Below are 27,292 nucleotides of genomic sequence, written 5' to 3'. Positions count from 1 at the left end.
TGGTGTCCTATTGTCAAACGTTCAGTTTCCACTAAGGCCCAATAGCAGGCCAAGAACTGTTTTTCAAAGGGAGAGTAGTTGTCTGCAGATGACGGTAGAGCTTTGCTCCAAAATCCCAAAGGTCTCTTCTGTGATTCACCTATGGGGGCCTGCCAGAGGCTCCAAACAGTATCTCTATCTGCCACTGACACCTCAAGTACCATTGGGTCTGCTGGATCATATGGTCCAAGTGGTAGTTCAGCCTGCACAGCAGCCTGGACCTGTTGAAGAGCCTTCTCCTCTTCTGGGCCCCATACAAAGCTAGCAACTTTCCGAGTCACTCGGTAAATAGGCCTGAGTAACACACTTAAGTGAGGAATATGCTGTCTCCAGAATCCAAATAGACCCACTAAACACTGTGTTTCTTTCTTGGTGGTGGGAGGGGCCAGGTGCAATAACTTATCTTTTACCCTAGAAGGAATATCTCTACATGCCCCACACCACTGTACTCCTAAGAATTTCACTGAAGTAGATGGTCCTTGAATCTTGGTCAGATTTATTTCCCATCCTCTGATAGGCATATATGTTAACCAATGAATCCAAAGTGGTTGCTACTTCCTGCTCACTTGGTCCAATCAGCATGATATCATCAATATAGTGCACCAATGTGATATTTTGTGGAAGAGACAAACGATCAAGGTCCCTTCTAACTAAGTTATGACACAGGGCAGGAGAGTTGATATATCCTTGAGGCAAAACTGTAAAGGTATACTGCTGGCCTTGCCAACTGAAAGCAAATTGCTTCTGGTGGTCCTTATGGACAGGTACTGAGAAGAAGGCATTTTCCAGGTCAATAACTGCATACCAGGTTCCAGGAGATGTGTTAATTTCCTCAAGTAACGAAACTACATCTGGTACAGCAGCTGCAATTGGAGTTACTACCTGAGTTAATTTTCGATAGTCAACTGTCATCCTCCATGATCCATCTGTCTTCTGCACTGGCCAGATAGGAGAGTTAAAGGGAGATGTGGTAGGAACCACCACCCCTGCATCTTTCAAGTCCTTGATTGTGGCAGTAATTTCTGCAATTCCTCCAGGAATACGAAATTGTTTTTGATTCACTATTTTCTTTGGCAGAGGCAACTCTAAAGACCTCCATTTAGCCTTTCCAACCATAATAGCCCTCATTCCACAGGTCAGAGAACCAATGTGAGAATTCTGCCAATTTCTGAGTATATCTATCCCAATTATACATTCTGGAACTGGGGAAATGACCACAGGATGTGTTCGGGGACCCACTGGACCTACTGTGAGTCGCACATCAGTCAAAACTCCATTAATCACCTGTCCTCCATAAGCCCCTACCCTAACTGGAGGGCCACAATGTTTCTTGGGATCTCCTGGAATCAGTGTCAATTCAGAACCAGTATCCAATAGCCCCCAGAAAGTCTGATTATTTCCTTTCCCCCAGTGTACAGTTACCCTTGTAAAAGGCCATAGGTCCCTCTGGGGAAGAATTGGAGAAAGACTAACAGCAAAACTTTTAGGTGTCTTATCAAGATCCTTCCTCAGGGGAACCTGGCCACCCCTTCATTCAAGGGGTTCTGGATCTGTAAACTGATTCAAGTCTGGAAATTGATTCATTGGCTGAGATTGCCTTTTGCCACGATCCAATGCAGCCTTTCTATCATTTGTTTAAGGATTTTTCTGCTTATACAGATCAAATAGATATGCAGTATGTTTCCTATGTATTTCATCCTTGGAAACACCATGATTGATTAGCCAGCACCAAACGTCTAAATGAGTCATACCATTATAAATTCCACCTCTCTGCCCATTATGGGGTACGTCATTATAACCATTGTTTAGTCTACGTTGTCCATTATAATAACTATGATCACCTTGTCTCTGGCGATTTAATGCTGCCACCTGGCCCTTGTTAACTCAGGGCCCAATTAAACCCATTGAATTTAATTCATCTAATTGAGCAGCAGCATCTCCAACTCTTAAGGTCTGGCACAAGGAAAAGGGCAAGAATAAAACTCTTTAAATGTGCTGGTGCCCCCTCTCACCAGTTTGTGTGTTATAGGACTGGTGAAGGGCATATCTTCCGGATCTTCCCACTGTGGAGGATTAGATTTTACACAACGTATCCACTCTAGCATTGCAATTTCCCTAAGCCTTAAAATCCCTTCATCAACACTAAGCCAAGGGATATCAGGCATCTTCAACTCCTTTTCAGTAGGCCATCTTTTGATAAATACTTCAGCCAACCAATCAAACAAACTTTTGACACCTTTTTTAACTGTGCGAGCTTCCATATTAAACCTAGAATCTCCACTCAGAGGGCCCATGCCAATAAACTCAGCCTGCTCTAGTTTTATGTTCCTTCCACCATTATCCCACACCCTTAAAATCCATTCCCACACATATTCCCCAGACTTCTGCTTGAATGAATTAGCAAACTCATTAAGCTCCTTATTAGTATAGTGTATTTCCTTATGGACTATACTTTCTACCTCCCCTCTAGGGGCCTTCTTTGCCTTGAGTCTGGTTATAGGTCTATAAGAAACTATTGGTGGGCCCTGAGAAACAACAGTATTGTCAGCAAAAGTCACTGCTGGTTTATCAGGCTCTGCGGGATTAATTTCCTCAAGTGGAGAAGACATTATTTCAAGGGGTGGGGCTGAGGGTACTACTTCTTCAGGTGGAGCAAATCTGAAGATTCAAAATTCTCAGTTTCAACAGGGTTTTCCCACACATCCCCATCCCAAGTTATAAGATTCCATTCTTTGCCAATTAATGCCCTTACTTTAACTGCTGATACCCTCTGAGGTTGAGTATTAAATTTTCGCTGTAATTCAGCCAACCTTATAATGAGGGCTTCAGTTTGATTTTCTGCTACTTGAGCTCTATGGCTGCTAGAGAGTAAATTCTCTTCAAGGGCACACTTAGCAACCTTTAGATTGTTTACTTGAGTCTGGAGCTCTTCAATTTTTATCACACAACTCCTTCCTTTCCTTCATTGTTTTTCCCGAGATGCTAAGAGCAACCAGCCAGCAAAATCATTTTCTGATTTTTTTCCCCAACTTGGAGAAAGTATTGTATACCACTGAATCACATAATTCATCAAGATAATCAAAGGCATTAGCTTCTTTAAGCTTGAAATATAGTTTCATCCATGGGTCTTCAATATTCTCCGAGCTCCCAGGAGGGAGACTATCTGGAGAGGTTTCAGTAGTTGAAGGTGCTAGTGGATCAACCAACCAACTCCAAAATTTTAAAACATTCATCCTTATACTTCTGCTCCTCTAGAACCACTCCTGGTATCAACTTCTGTATTAGTTTGGGTTCTCTAGAGTCACAGAATATATGGGCAGTCTCTATACAGTTAGGGAATTTGTCGATGACTTGCAGTCTGTAGTCCAACTCCCCCAACATGGGCAGCAGCAGCTGTGGATGGAAGTCCAAGGATCTAGCAGTTGCTCAGTCCCACGAGGCAAGCAGGCAGAGTAAATCTTCCTTCTTCCAATGTCCTTATATAGATCTCCAGCAGAGGGTGTAGCCCAGATTAAAAGCTGTGGGTCTCTAGCAGAGGGTGTGGCCCAGATTAAAGGTGTGTGCCTCTATGCCTTTAATCCCAGATGATCTTGAACCGGAGATCTCCTTGTCTTAATCTTCTGGACTTCATAGCCACTATGCTTCAAGATCTCCATGCCAAAATCCAGGTCAGAAACTTATATCTCTGAGCCTCCAGATTAGGATCATAGGTGAGCCTTCCAACTGTAGACTATAGTTCATTCCAGATATAGTCAAGTTGACAACCAGGAATACCACTACATGTATATATACGTATGTGGGATCCCCTTCCCAGTCCCCCCTCCCAGAGTTCTTCAACCCATTCCCTTCTCCTCATCGCCTTTGAGCATTGCTCCCCCATCCCTCCACTCCACTCACACCCCACCCACCTCACTCCACCAGCATCCCGCCTCCTTGGGGCATCAAGTCTCTACAGGGTTAAGCTCCCCCACTGAAGTCAGACAAGGTAGTACAGAGTGGGCAAGGGGCAGGGGGGGGCACAACAGCCCATATACACTCTTTGGTTGGGGGCTTAGTCTCTGAGAGCTCCAGGGGTCCCAGTAAGTTGATACTGTTGGTCTTCCTATCGGATTGCCAGCCCCTTCAGCTCCCTTCAATCCTTCTCCTAACTCTTCCAAAGGAGTCTCTGACTTCAGTCCAATGTTGACTGTAAGTATCTGCATCTGTCTCAGTCAGCTGCTAGTAGAGCCTCTCAGAGGACAGCCATGATAGGCTCCTGTATACAAGCACAACATGGCATCAGCAATAGTGTTAGCATTTGGTGTGTGCACATGGGATGGATCCCAAGTTGGGCTGGACACTGGATGGCCTTTCTTTCACTCTCTGCTCCATTTGTGACCCTAAATTTCCTTTAGGGTTGACCTAAATGACCTAGATAGGAACAATTCTGGGTCAAAAAATTTTGAAGATGGGTGGGTTGGTAGCTTCATCTCTCCCCTGGGGGCCACGTCTATCTACTGGAGGTGGACTGTTAAATGAGATAGCTCGGTGTTCTTTTCTGTACACAGTACCAAGAAGTACCAGATATGCTATGAAATAACTATCTATGAAATAACTGTATGGAAGGATTCTTTGAGACTATGCAAATATACAATCATACTTAGGCAAACATACATAGTACTCTTAGATACTTCTCATCCTACTGTGCTTTAGCTATTTATTTCTATGAATACTTGCATGTATGTATGTATACCACCTACACATCTGATACCAGGGAAGATCAGAAGAGGGTATCAGATCCCCTTGGAAATGAAGCTGTGAGCCACCGACCATTTAGGTGCTAGAACAGGATCTAGGTCCTTTGAAAGAGTATCAAGTAGTCTTAACCATTTTACCATCCTTCCAGATCTCTAGTTATATTTTAATTATATACTTTTATTCTTATTTTTAATTATTTACCTATTTATTTTATGTGCACAAATGTTTTGTCTGCATGTATGTCTACATGAGAATGTCAGATCTTGAAGCCACAGATGTGAAATGCCATGTAGATGCTAGGATTTGAACTCAGATTCTCTGGAAGAACAGAGTCAATGCCCTTAACCATTGAGCCATCTCTCCAGTCACCATATATGCTTTTATTTCTAACTGACATGTAATTGTACATACCTATGAATATGGTGTCACAGACCAATACATACATACATACACACATATATACATATACATATATATGTATAAAATGTGTAGTGATCAGATCAGAGAAATTAGCATATCTAATACCTAAACATAATTTCTTTGGGGAACGTTCAAAATTCTACTAGCTGTGCTGAAATATCCAGTTGTCACTCATAATCATCCTACTGTGCTATAAATTATTAGAAATTATTGCTCATACCCTGCAGCTCTGTACTCATTAACAATCCTCCTCCTACCAATCCTTCCCTACATCTTCCCCATGCTCTGGAACAACTATTCTGGACCTACTTCCTTGATCAAAGCTTTCTGAATATCCGTATGTAATTGAGAGTATGGAGACTTGTCTCTCTGCTTGATCCCAGTTATTACTGTGGTGTTTGCCAGTGCTGAAGTGCTGAGTCAATCTCCATCGTCCTTCCGAAGTTCATTAATTAGAATTATATTATAAGGAAAAGTAGTAGTTACTTCCACTGTATCTATGCAGTGTTGTTTATTTGTCTCAGTAGTGACTCATGAATATTTATTTTATTCTTCAAGCTTTGGTCCATTGTTAATACTAAGTTTGAGGCTCTCCTCAAAATTGAAACTGTCCCACAATTGGCCATCTGAAGTTCATTCAGATTGATTGCAATGTCTCTCATTCATTTATATCTATCTCTCCAATATTTTTTGAAGTATTTCCTTACTTTTTAATTTCATAAGATATTCTAGCCTCATCATATACTTTCCTTATGCTATCCCTGAATAAGCCATTGCTAAAAAGAATTCCAGGTTTTCTGTTTTCTATTTGAACTATGGTAATACTGTAGCTACTAACCATATTTAGCTATTAGATTAAAATTTAAAAAATATCAATCACATATGCCATATTTTAAGTCTTCAACAGTCACACATGGCTAGTAGGTACTAAACTGTGAGAGATATGTAAAATTTTTTATCATATAAGTGTCTACTGGTCAACTTTGATATTGTACACATTTGTGTATAATCCTGTGCATACACCACTCCCCAAACTCCTGTGTCTTTAAACAAAATGTCTTTCAGAAATCTGCCTCCAAAGGAGAGCAAGCAATAGGTTGCCCAGCAGAAGAAACCTTCATAAGCTAAGGTCCATTTGCTCCTCCACCAAAAAGCAGAAAAACAAAACACCCAAACAAAACCAAAACCAATCAACCAAACAAAAAACAACTAATGCTATCATCCCCCCCTACCAACACACACACACATACACACAGCCAAAGCTTAGATAGTGAGAGGGAGGAGCTAGTTTTACTTTGTGTATGTAGATAGAGAAAAATCTAAACATTCTGAGAAGGAAAATGAGGAGCATTTGTTACCCTAGATCTACCATAGAAGAATGGGAAAAAAGGGTGGGGGAGATATTTAAACAGAATGACAAAAGGAATGTTGATTCAGGAAGAAAGAAAGGAATGAGGACAGAGAAAAATGTGTAAATAATATTATGCTTTCCTTTTTGTCTGGATTAAGTTAAATGCCTGACGTAAATAATTCTAACACTGGCATAATTCTCAATGTTTAATACAAAAATATATTAAGAATGGGAGTGAGGAAAGAGTAGAGGAGGCAAGATGTCTGTAACTGGTGAACTGTTGACAACAGGAGGTTATACGCTATGTACACATAGTCTAATATCTAAGCAACCACTTAAAAGAACCTATGTAAAACTGGGCACCTCACTTCCAGAAGATCCTGCTATACCACTCCTGGGCATATACCCAGAGGATTCCCCACCATGTAATAAGGATACATGCTCTACTATGTTCATAGCATCCCTATTTATAATTGCCAGATGCTGGAAAGAACCCAGGTATCCCTCAACAGAAGAGTAGATGCAAAAAATGTGGTATATCTACACAATGGAGTACTATTCAGCCATTAGAAACAATGAATTCATGAAATTCTTAGGCAAATGGATGGAGCTAGAGAACATCATACTAAGTGAGGTAACCCAGACTCAAAAGGTGAATCATGGTATGCACTCACTAATAAGTGGATATTAACCTAGAAAACTGGAATACCCAAAACATAATCCACACATCAAATGAGGTACAAGAAGAAAGGAGGAGTGGCCCCTTGCTCTGGAAAGACTCAGTGAAGCAGTATTCGGCAAAACCAAAACGGGGAAGTGGGAAGGGGTGGGTGGGAGGACAGGGGAAGAGAAGGGGGCTTACGGGACTTTCGGGGAGTGGGGGGCTAGAAAAGGGGAAATCATTTGAAATGTAAATAAAAAATTATATCGAATAAAAAAAAAGAACCTATGTAATAAGACAGTTTATAAATATAAAAAGACTCGAGATAAAAACATAATTTTAACTTATGTTTACGTAAGTTCAGGAAATAGAAGACAGTACACAGAAACAAGACAGAATTAGGCCTATCAATAATTACATTAAAAATAAATGGCAAAAATTCACAGAACAGAACATGGCTCTTTTAAAATATTTTTATCTATTATTTACTGATGTGTACAGGAGGATGTTATGTATCCACGGGTGTATAGCTTTCAATGCACTGAGTTCCAGGCAGTTGTCGGCCATTTAGTATAGGCACTGGGACCTCAATGGGCCCTCTGTAAGAGAAGTATACATTGTTAACCACAATGTTATCTCTCCAGCCCCAGAAATAACTTTAAAAATTTATTCTTATTTTATGTGTATGAATGAATGTTTTGTCTGCATGCATGCCTGTTCACCACATGTCTGCTTGGTGCCTACAGAGACCAGACAAGGTTCTTAGGCTCCTCTAGCTGGAACTATAGACGGCTGTGAGCCGGGGCGGTAACCCAGGTCCTCTATAACTGCAGCGAGTGCTCTTCAACTCTAGAGCTATCTCTCCAGCACTACTTCCTTCCCCAGAAATGACTTAAAAGTGATATAGTCTATATACAAGAGATTACACATAATTCATACAGATTTGTACGAAAAACCCAATCTCAAAGGCTATACACAATTAGATTCTATTTCTCCTACTTCTTGTGCATATGTCTGTATGTGTTTTACTCAAGACTGAACACAGGACCTCACGGCATGTTAAGGAAGCACTCTACCAGTGAGTGACAGTTCCAGCTCTCACACCATTTTTGAAATGACAATGTTATGGACTTGGAGACAGGAAAGAGGTTTGGAAAGAGTGGGGCTAGTGATAGAGCAGAGTCTTCCTGTCAGGTGGTAGCATGAATGGAAGCTTTCAGAAGACATTATGGACTGTATTTGATTGTAGTAGTGGTTACATACATCTATGCATGTAATAAAGTGTATGAATACAAATTTCTTTTAGTCAGACAACATGTAAATACTGAGGGAAACTAAGTAAAGAGCACAAAGGCCTGTTCGTACTACCTTTGTAAATCCATAATCTCAAGTTAAAAAAATTAAAATAAATGTCCAAAGTTAAAATCTAGCCCTAAAACTTAAGTGTGTGAAACTGGGCTTATTTAAACAGAATGTACAATGGTTGTCTGTCAAGTTATGGGGAAAAATAATGTGCTGGGGTTTGGCTCAGTAGCAGAACTTAACCCTGTGTGCCTAGCATCAGGGAACACAGCACCAGAAAGAAGATTCCCTACTCTTATCCACAACAATGTAATTGAATCTGAGTAAAGTAACAGAAGCCAGACTGAAGGACTGAGTGCATCATATGGGGAAATCCAACCAACATTTTGGAAAAATTAAAAACAGATACAGAAATCAGATTGTGGTTGCCTAGAGCTGGGTATGAGGAAGAGGGGATTGAACCACATCTATGAATACTGCCTTCTGATACAATTTCTTCTTCTGAAATCATGCTAATACTCTACATCCTAAAAAATAACAACATGGAGCCAGACAAATGCTCAGTAGGTCAGAGTCCTTGATATTCTTCCAGAGGACCCCAGTTAAGTTCCAAGTACTCATATCAGGTAGCTCCCAACAGCCTGTGACTCCAACTTCAGGAGATCCAACACCTCTGGCCTCTGTAAGGACTTATACATGTATGGCATACACTCACACAAACACACAATACAAATAAATAAAAACTAAATCTTAAAAAAAAAAAAAAACAAAAAACTAAGCCAAGGACCAAAGAGAAAAACCTAAACAAGTATGCAAATAAAACAAACTAATACAACTAACAGTACTTCAAATGACTGATAGAATAATCAAACTCAAGCAGGGAAGGGAGGAGAAGTGCCTTATCGAAAGAATTCCACTATTGGCTCTCAATCTGGGGTTAAAGTCTGCATACAATTTTTCGACTGTCTTTTTCTTGTACAGGATCTCTCTCTGTAGCCCTGGCTGTCCCCAAATTCTTTATATAGTCCTGGCTATCCTAGAACTCTCTGTATTTCTGGCTGTCCTAGAACTCTCACTATAGTCCTGCTGTCCTGGAGCTCTCTATGTAGCTCTGGCTATCCTAGAACTCTCTCTACAGTCAGTCCTGGTTGCCTCAAAGTCACAGAGATCTACCTCCTCTGCTTCCTGAGTGCTGGGATTAAAGGCACATATCACAATGCCTGGCTTTGGACTATTTTCAATAGGCAAACTGAATTTGAAAATCAATAAGACAAAAATGTAAGTAAATAGGAAAACTTTATTACTTTATTAATCTATTAAAAGTTATCATTATTATAAAGCTTTTAGAAAAATGCAAGCATATTGTTTTGGCAATTCATCCACACATAGCAAAAAATCACTTAGTCTCTTTATTATTTATTCAAGATAGCTAATAAAAGCAGAAAAAAACTGAACACCTCAGATCATACAGTGTTAGTACACACAACAAAGAAAGGCAATGCTTCAAGGAATTGGGGCTTTCCTCATTAGGAGAGTGAATTACAGTGTGGAGCAGCAATAGGAAAGTAACAACTTCTCTAATTCCTTGCCCTACGGTAAGTGGGTATGAACCTCATAACCTCAGGGGACATTGAGATATCAGCTGAGGCAAAGACACAGTAGGCTCCAGAATGAGAAATGCTTGGAAGCTTACGGAGGCAAGAAGCAGGACATGGGTAGAGCATGAATTTCACAACACAGTCAGACTACGCACAACTCCACAGAAAGAAAGTGCTGGCGATCTTCGGGTGGTCACTTAGTTTGAGCGTCCTGTCGTGTGACCCCCTCACCCTGATCCCTGGGTCCCTAAAGCTCTGTGTAGTGACTGAGTGCTCGAAGAAGACATCCCTTGAAAACACTTCCTAAGTCTCCGCGGCCAGGAAGCCAGGAGCTCTTTTCTACGGCCCTGGCACACCTTAATGCTTATACAGATTTGTTGCTTAACTTAAACACATTCAATACAACTTAGGTGAATAATTAATGACTCACCATAAACTGGATTATCAGTTTGGTAAAGAAATGATGTATTAGAGTTTAATTTTGAAGTTTCTAAAATATTTAAAATAAGAAATTTAGTCTAAGAACATTAAATAGAGAATTATTTCTAGATGGTTTTGGCAAAAATAATAAATGAATAAGAAGGATATGCTTACTGTACAACAAGCTGCTGGCACACAGTTCCATTCTCTGTTATCAATTCATTCAATTTTAACTCAAGGTGAACTTTTCCCTATGACAAAAAGAAAACATATCAAATTCAGTCTATTTAATTTTGCTAACAAAATATTACAATGTACTTTTATCCAAATGGCACACATCCTTAATTATTTACTAACCACTATTACATGTCTCTGCATACATTACTTATAAAATGGCTAATAATCACCAAGTATATATCAAAGTTCTGAGAGAAAACATGTGGATAATATAAAAAATGAATCTGCCAACTCTCCGTGCCCAGCTGCTCTCTATCCGCCAACTCCCCGGTGGGACTGGACCAGCAGGCTTCCCGCAGCTACTGCCGCCTGCAACTCTTTAGCCAGCCCACAGCGACCGTCCATCACAACACCCATCAACCCAGTAAAAACACAACTCTAGAAGCTTATAATTAACCAAACAGATTTATGTATCGATAAATTCTCAATTCACTAGATGCCAGTACAATAATTTCAGAACCAATTGATAATGATAAAAGCTAGATAAGACAAATATCCCAATTATTCTATCATTTAATATCAAAACTACTTGTGGCTAATTAAAGCTGCGCTGGTTCAGGTTCTTCTTCCTGTCCATCCACCTCCATCTTGGCCTCCCTTTTCTCCCTCTGATGCTCTGTCTTTCCAACTCTTAGCTCCGCCTCCCTTGTCTAATCACAGGCCTCCTGCTGCCCTAATATTGTAGTGTGATTGGACAGGGAAAATCCTCTCACAAAAACATTCTAATATTTGTATGAAATACGACATGTAGAAATTTAGGAACTGTATACCCTGCTTAATAAATGTTTATATACTGCAATGACCATAGTATTTCCTTAAAGATGGTGCTTATATTTTTGGAAAAAATAAAAAGAAGTTCATTTCTAAAGCTATGAAATTAAGTTAAAGACAGTAAGAATCAGTTTTTAAAAATATATTTCTGTCAACCACTAAAGACTGATGTAATATCTGCTATGTTTTAGGAAGTACTATGGGAATAGATAGGAACAGCTGTGTAAGACACCATCACTACTGACCAGAAGCTCACAACTATCACATTGTCAGCCAGGGAGACAATAAGAGTGACACTCTACAGTCAAAGCATTGATGGAAAGATTGGAATAAAACAGAGTTCACTCTGATACACAGCTGTAAGGGATGAGTTAAAAGTGTAATTTAGTAAGTTTTAAGGAATTCAAGCTATCAGCTTCCTCAAGAGCCAGCTTAGAAACAACATCATCCAGAGTGTGGTTACCTCTTCTACTTACTGGCGATGAGTAATTCTAAACCAGTTAACAATTAGTGCTGTATTATCACCACATAGCTGACAAGATAAATTCCCACAGTGCCAAGTGGAAATCTTGGGGTATGATGTCTAGGGCCTGGTGTACTGAGTGATAGAATCAGGGATAGGGATATTTATGCTCTAGTTACAGCTTCTCGTCAGAGTCCTTTCAGACATCATTCCAGGAATATAATCTGGACCGCCTTTACTACTTTACATGGACTGGGCCCATGAGACTGGCTCTCGGGACCACTGTCTGGGAAGCTCAGCTTAGACGACAACGGCAAGATGAGCAACACAGCTGTGAGCTCTAATACAACAAAAGGCACCCAGGAGAAAATGAGCAGTCATGTGGAGTTGGAACAGAAATAAGAAGTCCAGGAAAAAAATCTAGGTGTAAATATTGATAAAACCATACATATCTTACAAACTAGGTCTTTTACTATTCCTGCATTTAGCATTCGCAACTTCTGCTTTTTGATACTGACCTTAAAGGTTACTATGTAGTAATTTCTAATATTACACGTGTATGTCTGTGTGTGTGCACACACACGTGTGCATATGACAAGAACAGAAGACTGTAAGTAGAGTGGGAGTTTAAAATAGTTATCTAAATTTTTTTTAACGTACGGTCTCACTATTTAGTCTTGGCCATCCTCAACTCACAATATGTACCACCTATTTTTTGTTTATTTTACCTTTTTATTCTAACAGAAAATAAAGTGAAAAATCTAGCAAATAACTGGGAACTATGAAACGAATTCAATTAAAACTTTAGAGCTAAGTAATAAACTAACTGAAATGAGATATATTTAACATCAGATCAGCTGCAGCTAAAGAAGAATAAACAGGAGAGAAAGGCTCATCAATAGAAAATACTCACGATAAAGTAGAGAGGAGGGGAGAGCCTATGAGACACGTGACACAGGCAAACCAGCCTGGTACATGTACTAGTGAGACTGGAATCCCAGTACGGAAAGTAAAACCTATGAAAGATATTATGTCACTGATTCAAAAACTCTTAAAAACACATCAATTGGATAAATAAAAAGATAACATAAAAAGGCACTAGTGAGAGAGCTGCAGACATAAAAAGGAGCCTTAGAGCAGCTGCTGTCTCCCGGTATCAAAAAATGCACAGAAACAGAGGTTTGTAAAAAACAGGCAAAATACAATGCATAAAGACAAAATCTTCAGCTGTGCAGGATGGCTAAAACTATCCTCAACAGTAAAAGAACTTCTGGGGGAATCAGTATACCCAACCTCAAGCAGTACTACAGAGCAATAGTGTTAAAAACTGCATGGTATTGGTACAGTGACAGGCAGGTAGATCAATGGAATAGAATTGAACATCCAGAAATGAACCCACACACCTATGGTCACTTGATCTTCGACAAAGGAGCTACAACCATCCAGTGGAAAAAAGATAGCCTTTACAACAAATGGTGCTGGTTCAACTAGAGGTCAGCATGCAGAAGAATGCGAATTGATCCATTCTTATCTCCTTGTACTAAGTTCAAGTCCAAGTGGATCAAGGACCTCCACATAAAACCAGACAGACTGAAACTAATAGAAAAGAAACTGGGGAAGACCCTTGAGGACATGGGCACAGGGGAAAATTTCCTGAACATAACACCAATAGCTTATGCTCTAAGATCAAGAATTGACAAATAGGACCTCATAAAAATTACTGAGTTTCTGTAAGGCAAAGAACACCATCAAAAGGACAAAACAGCAACCAACAAATTGGGAAATGATCTTCACCAACCCTACATCCGACAGAGGGCTTATATCCAAGATATACAAAGAACTCAAGAATGTAGACTCCAGAGAGCCAAATAACCCCATTAAAAATGGGATACAGAGCTAAACAGAATTTTCACCTGAGGAATATCGAATGGCAGAGAAGCACATAAAGAAACGTTCAACATCCTTAGTCATCAGGGATATGCAAATCAAAACAACCCTGAGATTTCACCTCACACCAGTCAGAATGGCTAAGATCAAAAACTCAAAAGAAAACAGGTGCTGGTGGGGTTGCAAGCTAGTTCAACCACTCTGGAAATCAATCTGGCGGTTCCTCAGAAAACGGGGCATGATACTACCGGAGGACCCCGCTATACCACTCCTGGGCATATACCCAGAGGATTCCCCAGCATGTAATAAGGATACATGCTCCACTATGTTCATCGCAGCCCTATTTATAATAGCCAGAAGCTGGAAAGAACTCAGATGTCCCTCAATGGAGGAATGGATACAGAAAATGTGGTATATATACACAATGGAGTACTATTCAGCCATTAAAAACAATGAATTCATGAAATTCTTAGACAAATGGATGGAACTGGAAAATATCATCCTAAGTGAGGTAACACAATCACAAAAGAACACTCATGGTATGCACTCACTGATAAGTGAATATTAGCCTAGAAGCTAATATCTAAGACACAATTCACATATTAAATAAAGCCCAAGAAGAAGGAAGGAGAGGCCCCTGGTCCTGGAAAGGCTCAGTGCAGCCATGTAGGGGAATACCAGGACAGGGAAGAGGGAATGGGGGTAACTGTGGAACAGGGGGAAGGGGAGATGGCTTATGGGACTTTCAGGGAGGGGGGAACTGGGAAAGGGGAAAATCATTTGAAATGTAAATAAAGAATATGTCAAATAAAAAATAAAAAGTTTAAAAAAAGATAAAAGTCCTCTCATGTATAAATAGTCTTTAAATCATAAAACATTCAAGTATTAAGAACTTCCTCATAAAAATGACTGAGGATGTCTCGGGGCTGGAGACTGCCCTGTGGTTAAGAACACTGGCTGCCCCTGCACAGGACCCCAGTCTGATTCCCAGCACCACAGAGCAAATCAAAAGTGCCTGCAACCCCAGTTCCGGGACACCTGATGCTCCTTCTGATTCCAAGAGTACCAAACATGCACACGGTGCACATGCACACATGTACACACTCATACAAACACATAAACCTTAAAGACAAATTACAAAGAACTCTGTAGGTTTCAATTGATTTTAAAAAACTTATGAGGGGAAGAACAAATGAACAAATAAACAGACAACACCACCACCACGTTATGGCTCCTGACAGATTTTTACTGGCTGTTTTTGAGATCAGGTCTTGCTATACTGCCTAAGCTGTTCAGTTTCCAGAGTAGCTGGAATTACAGGCGTGCATCACTACAGCAGCTGATACAACTTTAGTTATAGAAATTGCCTCTAAATAGTTTTAGACACAACTGCCTGCCAGATAAAAGACAAAGTTTTACTTTATAACATATCTCATATTAATGGCAATATTTTACAAAAAGATTTTTTCCCTTAAATAAGAGTGAGATAAAGAGTGGGGCACAGTGGCCCACACACATCATTAGTCCCAGCACTCAGGAGGGAGAAGAAAGCAGATCTGAGTTTAAGGCCAGCCTGGGATACACAGTGAGTTCCAGGCCAATCAAGTCTACATTTCTCTGGGCGGTGGTGGCACACGCCTGTAATCCCAGCACTCTGGGAGGCAGAGGCAGGCGGATTTCTGACTTTGAGGCCAGCCTGGTCTACAGAGTGAGTTCCAGGACAGCCAGGGCTATACAGAGAAACCCTGTCTCGAAAGAAAAACCAAAAAAAAAAAAAAAAAAAAAAAAAAAAAAAAAAGACTACATTTCATAGTGAGACCTCATTTCTGTTACTTCCCATATACAAATTCATAAATGAAGTTTTAAAATCAATCTATAACAATAATGAATTATGCTTTTATATTTATGATCCCTTAACTGAACATGTATTTATATCTTGATTTCTTCTTAAATGGTTGTTTAAAACAGTAAAACAAAAGCCATTAACAAAACGTATGTACCAATGGATAGCTTACAGCACGACCCAGATGGCCAAGCTTATCCTGTTAGATAAGTCTTAGTAAGTAATTGCATCAAAAGGACATAACTAACATTACATCTGGCATAACAACCGGGTCTGCTGCCTGTACAAGTTGTGTGAGACACCACCCATAATTAACAGTCTTATGCAAAGCATGTTCTTTATCGTGGTACCTAGGAAATAATGAACGGAACAATGCTTATAAGGCGTGAGCTCCATTATCTTAGAGCTAAGAGGAAGGCTGCATCGCCATCACCAGTAAGGAAGAAAGTAGAGATAATGTACATACACCCAGTGGAGCAGACTGACAACCAGGATCATAACCAGGACAGAAACCTAAGAAGAGAATGCTTCAAAACCAAAGAAGCCGTCAGCCAGAGTCAAGCCTGAGAAAAAGTGAAGTGCACATTTGCTCAGGGGCATTGAGTCCTATGAAGCGACATCCTCAGTCTCACTGTGGAGTCCGAAGACACATTACAATAGTTTCAGAAGAAAAATGTTCAACTCAGGAGAAAATGGAAAAAATCAGAATCAAGAAAAAGATTTGTATATTAAAAGGTAGAAAGGGGGCTGAAGAATGGCTCAGCAGTTAACAGCAAGCACTGCTCTTGCAGAAGACCACACAGTGGACTCACAGCCACTCACAGTGGACTCACAGCCACCCACAGTGGCACTCAGTCCAATTCCTGCCCCCAGGGGACCCGAGGCCCTTTTTGACTTCTGTGGGCTTTACACACATGTGCTGCCCATCATACACTCAGTATGTGTACAGACACATACACATAGAATAAATATTTTTAAAAAATTCTGTCAAGGAGCTGAAGACATGGCTCAGCAACTGAGGGCACTGCCTGTTTTTGCAGAGGAACTTGGTTCCATTTCCAGTGTCCCCAAAGCATTTAATAACTGTCTGAAACCCCAGTCTGAGAGGGTCCAACACCCAACAGACACTAAGCACACATGTGGTTCAGACTTACATGCAAGCAAAACATCCATATACATAAAGTATTTTTTTATTAAAATTCTGTCCAAAAGGTAGAAAATGCACTTATTAAATACTGTTATCACAAGCTTCTGAAAAGAAAATAATCAATAACTTCAATAAAACAGTGATAAAGTAAAAGACTAAGATAACATGTCAGTTGACTCGGTATACAATGCAAGTTACTAGTGGGATCTTCTCATTTGAGCAGTAAACTACATTTATGCAGGTCACTTCCTGTGTCTTTACAGACAGATGATCCCTTATACTCACATCCTCATTTCATGAGTGACCTTCCAGCAGCCAATCAGTAATGACTTGAGTTACAAATACTAATTAGTGGTAATGATAGATAATTAAACTGCTTCCTCTCTGAGATCAAGGTACTAATAATTTCATCCACTCAAACCCCTAAACAAACAGGCCTAACCCAAATCCCAGAATGGACTGCCCTGCAGTGTGTCCTTCCACTGCATTAGGCTGCAGCCAGCTTCTCTCTGTGACTGTGAGTCAGATCTCTGAGGATGAGAAAGCTATATGGACACAGAGACTTAAAGATGAATACAGCATTTTAAAAGAGTCACTAAGTGTAAATTCACAAAAAGAAACAAAGGAAGAGATATGTACTCTCATTAGGCATACAAAGAGAATGAGTGACATCTTTAAGAATCATTAAGTGAGGAGACAGCTCACTGCTAAAGTGTCTGCCTGCCACACAGGCATGAGGATGAGTAACTCCCACCAGCCACCCAGGAAAACAGTGTAGAAACAGATGGGTATCTAATACATTCTAGTCAACGTTCTATCCGCATCCTGCATATCAAGGGAACTTCTCTTTATAACAGACTAAGAACATTAAGGAAAACCACAATCAACAAAGTGCAGAGCTGTGGAGCCCAGTCCCAAGAGATTCACCAACAATACAAGTCCTGCACCTAAGGCTCCGGGATCATTGTGAATGGGTTGAGGGGTGGGCAGACTGTGAGAGTCAGAGGGTCAGAGTCCACTATGAAATTATGTCTCCTAATAATGTCAGAAGGTACACCCATGAAGTTTCACAGAAATGACTGCCTAAATGCCAGCAGAACAACGATGACCAGAGCCATGCCACAGTGGGGGGTGGGGGGGGGGGGAGGGAGAGCCCAGGGGGCCCCAGCCTGGCAGAGGAAGCACCTTCCCAGATTACACCAATCGGTTATCTGATACCAAACACTCAGCCTAGATTAAATAAGTTAAATAAGTTGTAGTTAGGTTAAGAATATATGCGCGCGCGCACACACACACACACACACACACACACACACACACACACACATCCATCCATAACAACACTTAGTGGAAAAAAATTCATAAATTTTAAAAAAGAACAATGAAGGATATACAGGAGGGCTTGAAAGGAGGAAGGGGAAATAATATATTATAATAAAAAATAACTTTAACCAAAGATGGTTGTAGTGCTGTACTCGGAATCCCAATCCTAGGGAGGAGAAACAGGTCTCCTTGGGACTCCCTGACTAGCAAGCCTAGCAATAGTGATCGTTAGGTCACTGAGAGACCCTGTCTGAAAACCAAGATGAAGTATCTTTAAGAATGACACCCAGGGTTTTCTGGTCTCTAAATACACAAGCTTACACATACATAGGCACTTGCACACACATCACCGCCACACACAACTCCTCCCCTCACACACGCCCAGAATCTTTTTTCTTTTGTTAGGAATTGGTTCTAATGCTTTGTCTTATTTTGGCTCCCCAAAGCCTCGCTTCCAGACCTGAGGGTCCCTGCCCCCAGCTGGCTTCAACTGACAATAAAGAATTGCCATACAGCCGATGGCTGGACAGGGAGATGGGGCAACACTTTTAGATGGTGTGGACAAGGGACCCAAAGAGAGGGGAGAGATGGAATCGCCACGATGGGGAAGCAGAAAGATGAAACTTACATGCCCACCCGCATGTAAGAATCTGGGAAAGTGGCCCTAGGACCACATCCCTGCTTGGGTCAGAGATGAAATATAGATTTTAAAAGATTAACTCAGAATTATCAGAAGGGAGTGTTTGCTAGCCATGGGGAGGCTTACAGGTGCCCAGCCATTCGGCTAGTCAAAGCATATCAAAATGAACTGGCATGTGTGTGTCTTATTCACGAATCCAGAGAGCTTTTAGGCAGATGCAGCGGACACGCAACCTACCAGGAGCCAAAGCGGGTTCAATTAATTCGCCTTTACTCTATTTTGTAAATATATAGTTACTTAAAAGAGAGTGAAAGAAGAAAACATTAACTATTCATTTTTCAACATAAAAGGTAAAAAGCCATAAACATGAAAGAAGTCAATCAGAGGATCTCACCTGCCTTGCTGCCTGCCGAGCTGCTGCAGAGCGGAGGCCACTGCTAAGAACGACAGCACACAGCTTGTTTACTGAAGACCCAGCTAAAACCCATGTTCTCTGTGGCAGCCAACCATCTTAGGAAGACTTACGTCATTTCAAGGGTCATTTTTAACTTAGGTGAATTTTTTTCTTGTCTGCTATTGTCAGAATCTAACAGCCAATTACCACACAGTATCTGCAAATGTCTGCTATCTATGTAGCTCACATTCCCAAGGAAGTTCCTCTAATTTGACTGTGAAAAGCTCCCTCTGCACTTTCTAATGCATCCCCTTTGCCCACTGATTTGGGTAGGCTTCAGTTCTTATATTTTGATGCTACTTGAGTGATTCTAACCTGTTGAATTCTTTTTATAACTAAGAGCACACATCATGGAAAGACAGGGCCATGCTGTGATTAGGGGTTAGATCTCTAATGGAATCACAGTTTCTATGATTAAGTCACTGTGCCCTTTAATCCTATTAAAATAATCTGTAAAATGAGGTTAATACTACCTACCTCATAGTGCTACTATGGACCTTAAATGAGATAATGTATATTAAGTACTCACTACTATACTTGGTACATACCTTTATAATTACTAAAAATAATCATTAGATTAAATCCTTGCTAAATGTAATCTCATTGTCTTCTATATTGTTGATCTATTTTTATTTTTTCATGTCTTTAAAAAATGTTATAAAACTTATATAGGGTAAACAACAAAAACTGAGTAGGCTTTGTGAGCTGTTTTATTTATTTTTATTTTTTAATTTTCTATATTCTTTGTTTACATTCCAAACGCTTTCCCCTTTCCAGGTTCCCCCCTCCCCATATATCTCATAAGCCCTCTTTTGTGATTGGGTCACCTCACTTAGGATGATATTTTCCAGTTCCAACCATTTGCCTAAAAATTTCATGAATTCATTGTTTTTAATTGCTGAATAGTATTCCATTGTGTAAATATACCACATTTTCTGTAGTATATTCTTCCATTGAGGGACATCTGGGTTCTTTCCAGCTTCTGGCTATTATAAATAAGGCTGCTATGAACATAGTGGAGCATGTGTCCTTATTGCATGCCAGGGAATCCTCTGGGTATATGCCCAGGAGTGGTATAGCAGGGTCCTCCGGAAGTGTCATGCCCAGTTTTCTAAGGAACCACCAGACTGATTTCCAGAGTGTTGTACCATCTTGCAATCCCACCAGCAGTAGAGGAGTGTTCCTCTTTCTCCGCATCCTCAACAACACCTGCTGTCTCCTGAGTTTTTAACCTTATGACACCCTTCACAATAGCCACAAACAATATAAAGTATCTTGGTGTGACTAACCAAGCAAATGAAAGATCTGTATGACAAGAACTTCAGGTCTCTGTAGAAGGAAATTGAAGAAGACCTCAGAAAATGGAAAAATCTTCCATGCTCGTGGATTGGCAGGATTAATATAGTTAAATGGCCATCTTGCCAAAAGCAATATACAGATTCAACGCAATCTCCATCAAAATCCCAACTCAGTTCTTCATAGAGTTAGAAAGAGCAATTCTCAAATTCATCTGGAATAACAAAAAACCCAGGATAGCTAAAATTATTCTCAACAGTAAAAGAACTTCTAGGGGAATCAGTATCCCAGACCTCAAGCAATACTACAGAGCAATAGTGTTAAAAACTACATGTTATTGGTACAGTGACAGGCAGGTAGATCAATGGAATAGAATTGAAGACCCAGAAATGAACCCACACACCTTGGGTCACTTGATCTTCGACAAAGGAGCTACAATCATCCAGTGGAAAAAAGATAGCCTTTTCAATAAATGGTGCTGGCTCAACTGGAGGTCAGCTTGCAGAAGAATGTGAATTGATCCATTCTTATCTCCTTGTATTAAGCTCAACTCCAAGTGGATAAAGGACCTCCACATAAAATGAAACACACTGAAACTAAGAGAAAAGAAACTGGGGAAGACCCTTGGGGACATGGGCACAGAGGAAAAGTTCCTGAATAGAACACCAACAGCTTATGCTCTAAGATCAAGAATTGACAAATGGGACCTCATAAAATTACAAACTTTCCATAAGGCAGAGGACACTGTCAAGTGGACAAATCGGCAACCAACAAATTGGGAAAGGATCTTCACCAACCCTACATCTGACAGAGGGCTAATCTCCAATATATACAAAGAACTCAAGAAGTTAGACCCCAGAGAACCAAATAACCCTATTAAAAATGGGGTACAGAGCTAAACAAAGAATTTTCACCTGAAGAAATTCAGATGGCTGAGAAGTACCTTAAGAAATATTCAACATCATTAGTCATTAGGGAAATGCAAATCAAAACCACCCTGAGATTTCACCTCACACCAGTGAGCTGTTTTTATATCTTTTATACTCACAAGGCTAGTGTGGTATTTTCAGATTGTGGCTAGATAATAATATTCCCAATGATAGCATATCACCCTGAAAAGTATTATCCCTCCCTCCCACCTCCTACAGCATTCTTCTTTTACAATCTATTTTAAGTAGTGGGTAAGACTTACTAATTATTACCATTTAAGATAAAAGTTCTAGAAAGGCTAATGACTAATGACATGCAAGCAAGCAGTACTGAAACTGTAAAAGCCAATTCTATATATGAGACACAAATGCTAGGCTCAGTACTGTCAGGGTCCGGAGGGGATGGTTTTACATAAACACTGCCAAATAAAAGCCCGTGCCCCAGTATTAGTTTCTGGTATCATCTCCAAGATTTACATAAAGAACACAGAGTTCTACATTTTCAGAATCAAATTCTTAAATCCAGAAAATGTATGCTGGTCATTAAGAATGCACTTAATAGCCAGGCGGTGGTGGCGCACGCCTGTAATCCCAGCACTCTGGGAGGCAGAGGCAGGCAGATTTGAGTTCAAGGCCAGCCTGATCTACAGAGTGAGCTCCAGGACAGCCAGGGCTACACAGAGAAACCCTGTCTTGAAAAAACCAAATCCAAAAAAAGACAAAAAAAGTAAAAAAAAAACAAAACAAAACCCAAGAATGCACTTAATAAACAAGTTGCAATGAATCTTCTAATTAATTCTATTATAGATCAAAATCTCAAAAGCTTCTTCTTATCTTTCCTTTGTTCAAATCATTGACAGTTTAGATGGGTACAGAGGTGCATGCCTATAATCCCAATGTTAGGAGCTTTGTAAGAAATGGGGGTTTGTTTGTTTGTTTGTTTTAAAGACAAAGGTTTATGCAGCCTGTGTGGTCTTAAAGGCCTGCCTTCACTTCCTAGGTGCTGAGGTTACAAAGGTGCACAGACCACATTCGGTTTCTGTGGTACTGGGGATGGCACGCAGTGCTCTGGACATGCTAGCCCAACACTCTGCTAACTGAGCTACAACCCAGCTCAAAATTAAGTTTTAAAGTATTCTTGGTCCATATGAGTCAAGCATAGTGAATTTTATTCTTTTACAGAAATGAACTCAAAGTCATTAAAGTGAACATGTAGAAAGCCTGTCAGCCCCTTCTGCTTCCTCACGTGGCTTCCCCCTTGGTGCCGACGATGCTGTATTCCTGAGAGCTGAGCAGCACGCACATCCAAATGGAAGGAGAGAAGATCAGATGGGAGAGGGCAGAGAAAGCAGAAAATGTACGTGGCTAGAATCTGTTTAAGAAGGGATTTTAGTACGCAATACTTATTTTTTTTTTCAGAATTTAATCACAGAGATTGTATAAAAGGTTATGAAGAAATGGAGACATACTTTATTTGCAAAGTATCTGTGGGTATGCTTTTCTCCTCTTTGTCTTAAACTTCTGAATCTTAGCAGCAAATTATAGCCTGCTTAAGAGACAAAGAATCCTGCCTGCAGTTATGTATGCCTTTGCAAATGGCTTCACAATCATTAGCATAGTTAATAAATAAGTTTACAAAAAAGAAAAGAAATAAGAGAGGAAGGAAGGAAGGGAGGGAGGGATGAAGGAAAGGAGGATGGGAGGGAGGAAGGAAGGAAGGAAGGAAGAAAGGAAGGAAAGAAGGAAGAAAGAATGAATAAATGACCGAATGAATGAATGACCGAATGAATGAACCAACCAACATTCTCTTAGAAATAATTTTTAAGTCATAGAGACTTACACTTTTTAGAAACTTCAACAATACATCTCTGGCTAAGTTCATAAAATAAATACATAATTCTTAGAGAGAGAGAAAGAGAGAGAGAGAGAGAGAGAGAGAGAGAGAGAGAGAGAGAGAGAGAGAGAAAGAGAGAGTGTTGGTTCCCACTTTCTACCTTTACAGGGGTTCTGGGAATTAAACACAGGCTTGGTAATAAGCACCTTTACCCAGTAAGCTATCCCACCATTCATACCTTTTTAAAATTTTTTTTAAAATAAATATCCAAATGGAAAAGCCATTTCCTTCCAGCTCTCTTATTACTTAAAGTTCATATATAGAATTTATACAAGGCCTTTCATTTTGGCAAGAACAAAGAGCACAGATTGAAAAGCATAATGATACCCTTCAATTAAAAGGAGAACAGGAGGGAGCTAGAGATAAAGGCTATGCATTGCACATTCAGGCATGGTTTAAATAAGTAACATTTCCCCCCCAAGTCTAGTTTATTAGAAATGGAATAAATGCATCCAAATGAGAGTTTATTATTTTGTAGTTAATTCCTGTATGGATACATGTATATACATGTGTATGTATAGGTGTCATGCACATGTATGGAGGTTGGTTCTTGGGGGCTGGAGAGATGGTTCAGCAGTTAAGAGCACTGACTGCTTTTCCAGAGGTCCTGAGTTCAATTCTCAGCAACCACATGGTGGATCACAGCCATCTGTAATGGTGTCTGGTGGCCTCTTCTGGTGTGTCTGAAGAGAGCTACAATGTACTTAGATACATAAAATAAATACATAATTCTTAGAGAGAGAGAGAGAGAGAGAGAGAGAGAGAGAGAGAGAGAGAGAGTTGGTTCCCACTTTCTACCTTTACAGGGGTTCTGAGAATTGAACACAGGCTTGGTAGTAAGCACCTTTACCCAGTGAGCTATCCCACCATTCATACCTTTTTTAAAAAAATTTTTTAAAATAAATATCCAAATAGAAAAGCCATTTCCTTCCAGCTCTCTTATTACTTAAAAGTCTATGTTTGGTAGTGGAATGTAAAATAAGGTGTAACAAGTTCTAACAGTATAAACTAGTATACTTAGTTGGTTTTCACTGTTTTTCTGTATGTTATAATCTCTTGTATTATTTAACTTACCTGAACTTCTGAATTTGAGTCAATAGGCTGCAGTGAAAACCAAGTTTCTTTACCACTATGACTGCACAAGTCTTCTTTTTTAATGGCTACTTTTCCTACAGAAAATAAATAAAATGATGAGTAACCATAGTTTGCATAACCTTATGGTTCACAAGCATTGTTATATAGTTTACAAAAAAATACTTCAGAATAATTTGTATCAGTTGATATAAAAATCTATCATTGCTCTTTTTTTTGAAACTGGATGTTGTTGCTATGTAGCCCTGGCTGGCCTGGAACTTGCTATTTAGCCCAAGATAGACTTGAACTCATGGTAATCCTCCTGCTTTACCCTTCTGAGTGCTGAGATTACAGAATTTAAAAATCTGTTTCTATAAAGTTTGTTATCTCCTATATCTTAAAGAAGAAATGCCCTATTTCTGCTTGCCCACTGGAGACCCTTTTGGGGGTCATTCTGAATCAGGCTATTAGAAGAACTCAGTTGGAGTTTAATGTAACTATGGTATGTTAGCACTTCCTCAGATTAATATTCAGGATAAAAAACAAAATGTACATGGAAATGCAATATAATTTTCCAGGTTGTGTAAGACTGGATGTGGATGAAGCATACGTGCTGGTCAATTTTATCAAAACATTATTAAGCTAGCTACGCTGCTTCAACTCATACTCTGTAACCATCAAGGCTGCTCTCTAAGGCGTTCATGTCTCTCAGGGAAGATGATGCACCATGAACACAGGAGTATGAAAGGAAGGAAGCAACGACGGTCTTCAAATGAAGTATTTAGTGTGCTTGTGCAAAGCACGCCCTTCCTCAATGCAAGCCTTATGAAGCAGACATAGTTTAGCAGGTGACTAACCATTCAAAGACTGCACAAACGTTCCAACAAAGGAGGTAGGTGGTACTTTAAAAGTGATTCACTTCTTTCCTTGTTTAAACGATACTTTCCTTTTAAGTATCCCAGTTGTATGTTATGTCTTAGACATAATCTAACTTTCAGTTCAACAGTTGAAAACATTAGAAATTATAAAGAAATTTTTATGTGAAGCTGTCAATTTTAAAATATCAAGTGAAGAGGAAGATAGAAAAACAAACAGAACAACATATATATATATATATATATATATATATATATATATATATATATATATACACATACATACTTTCTGGAAGCAGGTGGTGATTATACAATTGTATACTGTGTGATTTCACAGTATAATTTCAAATTTTACAAATATTTTATCTTGATAATCCCAGCACTAGGCCAGTCTGGTCTACATGGTGCAGTCTAAGAAGGAAGGAAGGAAGGAAGGAAGGAAGGAAGGAAGGAAGGAAGGAAGGAAGGAAGGAAGGAAGGAAGGAAGGAAGGAAGGAAAGAAAAGAAAAGAAAAGGAAAGAAAAGAAAAGAAAAGATGAAAGAAAAAGAATTTCAAATTTGAAAAACAGCTGCCAAGAACAAACAGTACACAAAACGTCTATTTTCTTTACCCAGGATTTCCAGAAATCTTATCATTTTCTCATGTTTTGCTCTGATATATGCGTGTGTGTGTGTGTGTGTATATATGCGTGCGTGCATGCGTGTGTGTGTGTGTGTGTGTGTGTGTGTGTGTAATATTTGTATGTAAAATGATCCTTCTAAGCCATTAAAAATAAGTTTTAAATATGATACACGTTAAACCAAGAGATTTTATGGTATGTAACTTACACCTTAATAAAGTTTTAAAACCATATTACAGTTTTATGTTTATCTCTACAATTAAAAGTTAAAACTCAAACTACAGATGTATAATTTAAAGAAGAAATGGTAACGTACAGAACCAGATCTGAGTAGAATAGCAACTGTGGCAACAGTCCAAGAGACTGAAAATCCAGTCTATTAACACATAACATTCAAAACACATAAAACTTTAAACCTATCAATCTGTTTTCTTTTAAATATTTTGAGTGAAATCTAATATAAAGATAAAAATCTTTGTGTGACAGCTAGAATTGTAGAAAATGACAAAAGAAAAATGTAGTTCAGGGATTTTTAGTTGAATTTATTCTAAAACTGAATATGTACACTGATAGCTAGCTGTACAGAATACAGGCATTAACTTAAAAAAAAAGCAAATATTCCTTATGATGCCTAAGGAATTTAGATTGAAAGTAAATTATATAAATTTCTTGATATGTTTCATCATTGATTGCACAATATTCCTAACAAATCAATACACCTGAGATGGCTGAGGATACAGATAATGAAGTATTTTAATTTAGTATGCCAGTAATGTGAGAGAATCATAATTCCAATTCTCACTGACTCTACATTAGAAATAAATTTTAAGGGAATGACCAAGAGCTTGGTACTTAAAAATTTCACATATATGTACCCATACATACATATACACACATATAGATTCACATACAGACACATGCACATATGCCCTATAGATGAAGTTCTTATCTTCTAGCCATTCATTTTATATTTTTTAAGTGAACATCTGTTATCCTTTCTCCCAAAAAAGGCATAGAGAATATCTAGCATTCAGTTTTTAACATGTTAAATTTGTATAGTAATATTTTTAGTTTCTTCTTGTTATTAGGACCTCATACACACTATAAAAGCACTTTGCAAGTGCACTATAATCCCTGCTCTAGCATGTAATTTTAGGAGGATTTACTATACCAGCTTATAATCCCAGTGCTCATGATGCTGAAGCAGGAAAGTTTTAAAGCCAGCCTGGGCATGGTGGGTGTGTGAAAAAAATATATATATATATTCATTCATTCATTTATATGTATATGAATGAAGTTGTCCTACATGCA

The 27,292-nt window shown here is 39.3% G+C and overlaps 1 protein-coding gene across 3 annotated transcripts in view; it reads right to left on the bottom strand.

The window, feature by feature from the left end:
- Rasa2 (RAS p21 protein activator 2) overlaps nucleotides 1–27,292 on the bottom strand; it is a 110,010-nt gene that overhangs the window by 55,146 nt on the left and 27,572 nt on the right. For all 3 annotated transcript variants that reach the window (XM_052187601.1, XM_052187602.1, XM_052187603.1), the window contains exons 4-5: nucleotides 24,487–24,581; nucleotides 10,703–10,779 (exon numbers count right to left, since the gene is read on the bottom strand). In XM_052187601.1, coding sequence (XP_052043561.1) covers nucleotides 10,703–10,779; nucleotides 24,487–24,581 — 172 coding nt within the window. The remainder of the gene's footprint in view (nucleotides 1–10,702; nucleotides 10,780–24,486; nucleotides 24,582–27,292) is intronic.

Source organism: Apodemus sylvaticus, chromosome 7 (genome assembly GCF_947179515.1).
Source record: "Apodemus sylvaticus chromosome 7, mApoSyl1.1, whole genome shotgun sequence".
Lineage (NCBI taxonomy): Eukaryota > Metazoa > Chordata > Mammalia > Rodentia > Muridae > Apodemus > Apodemus sylvaticus.
The sequence above is the reverse complement of the archived record's forward strand: the minus strand, read 5'-3'. Positions and strand labels throughout refer to the sequence as shown.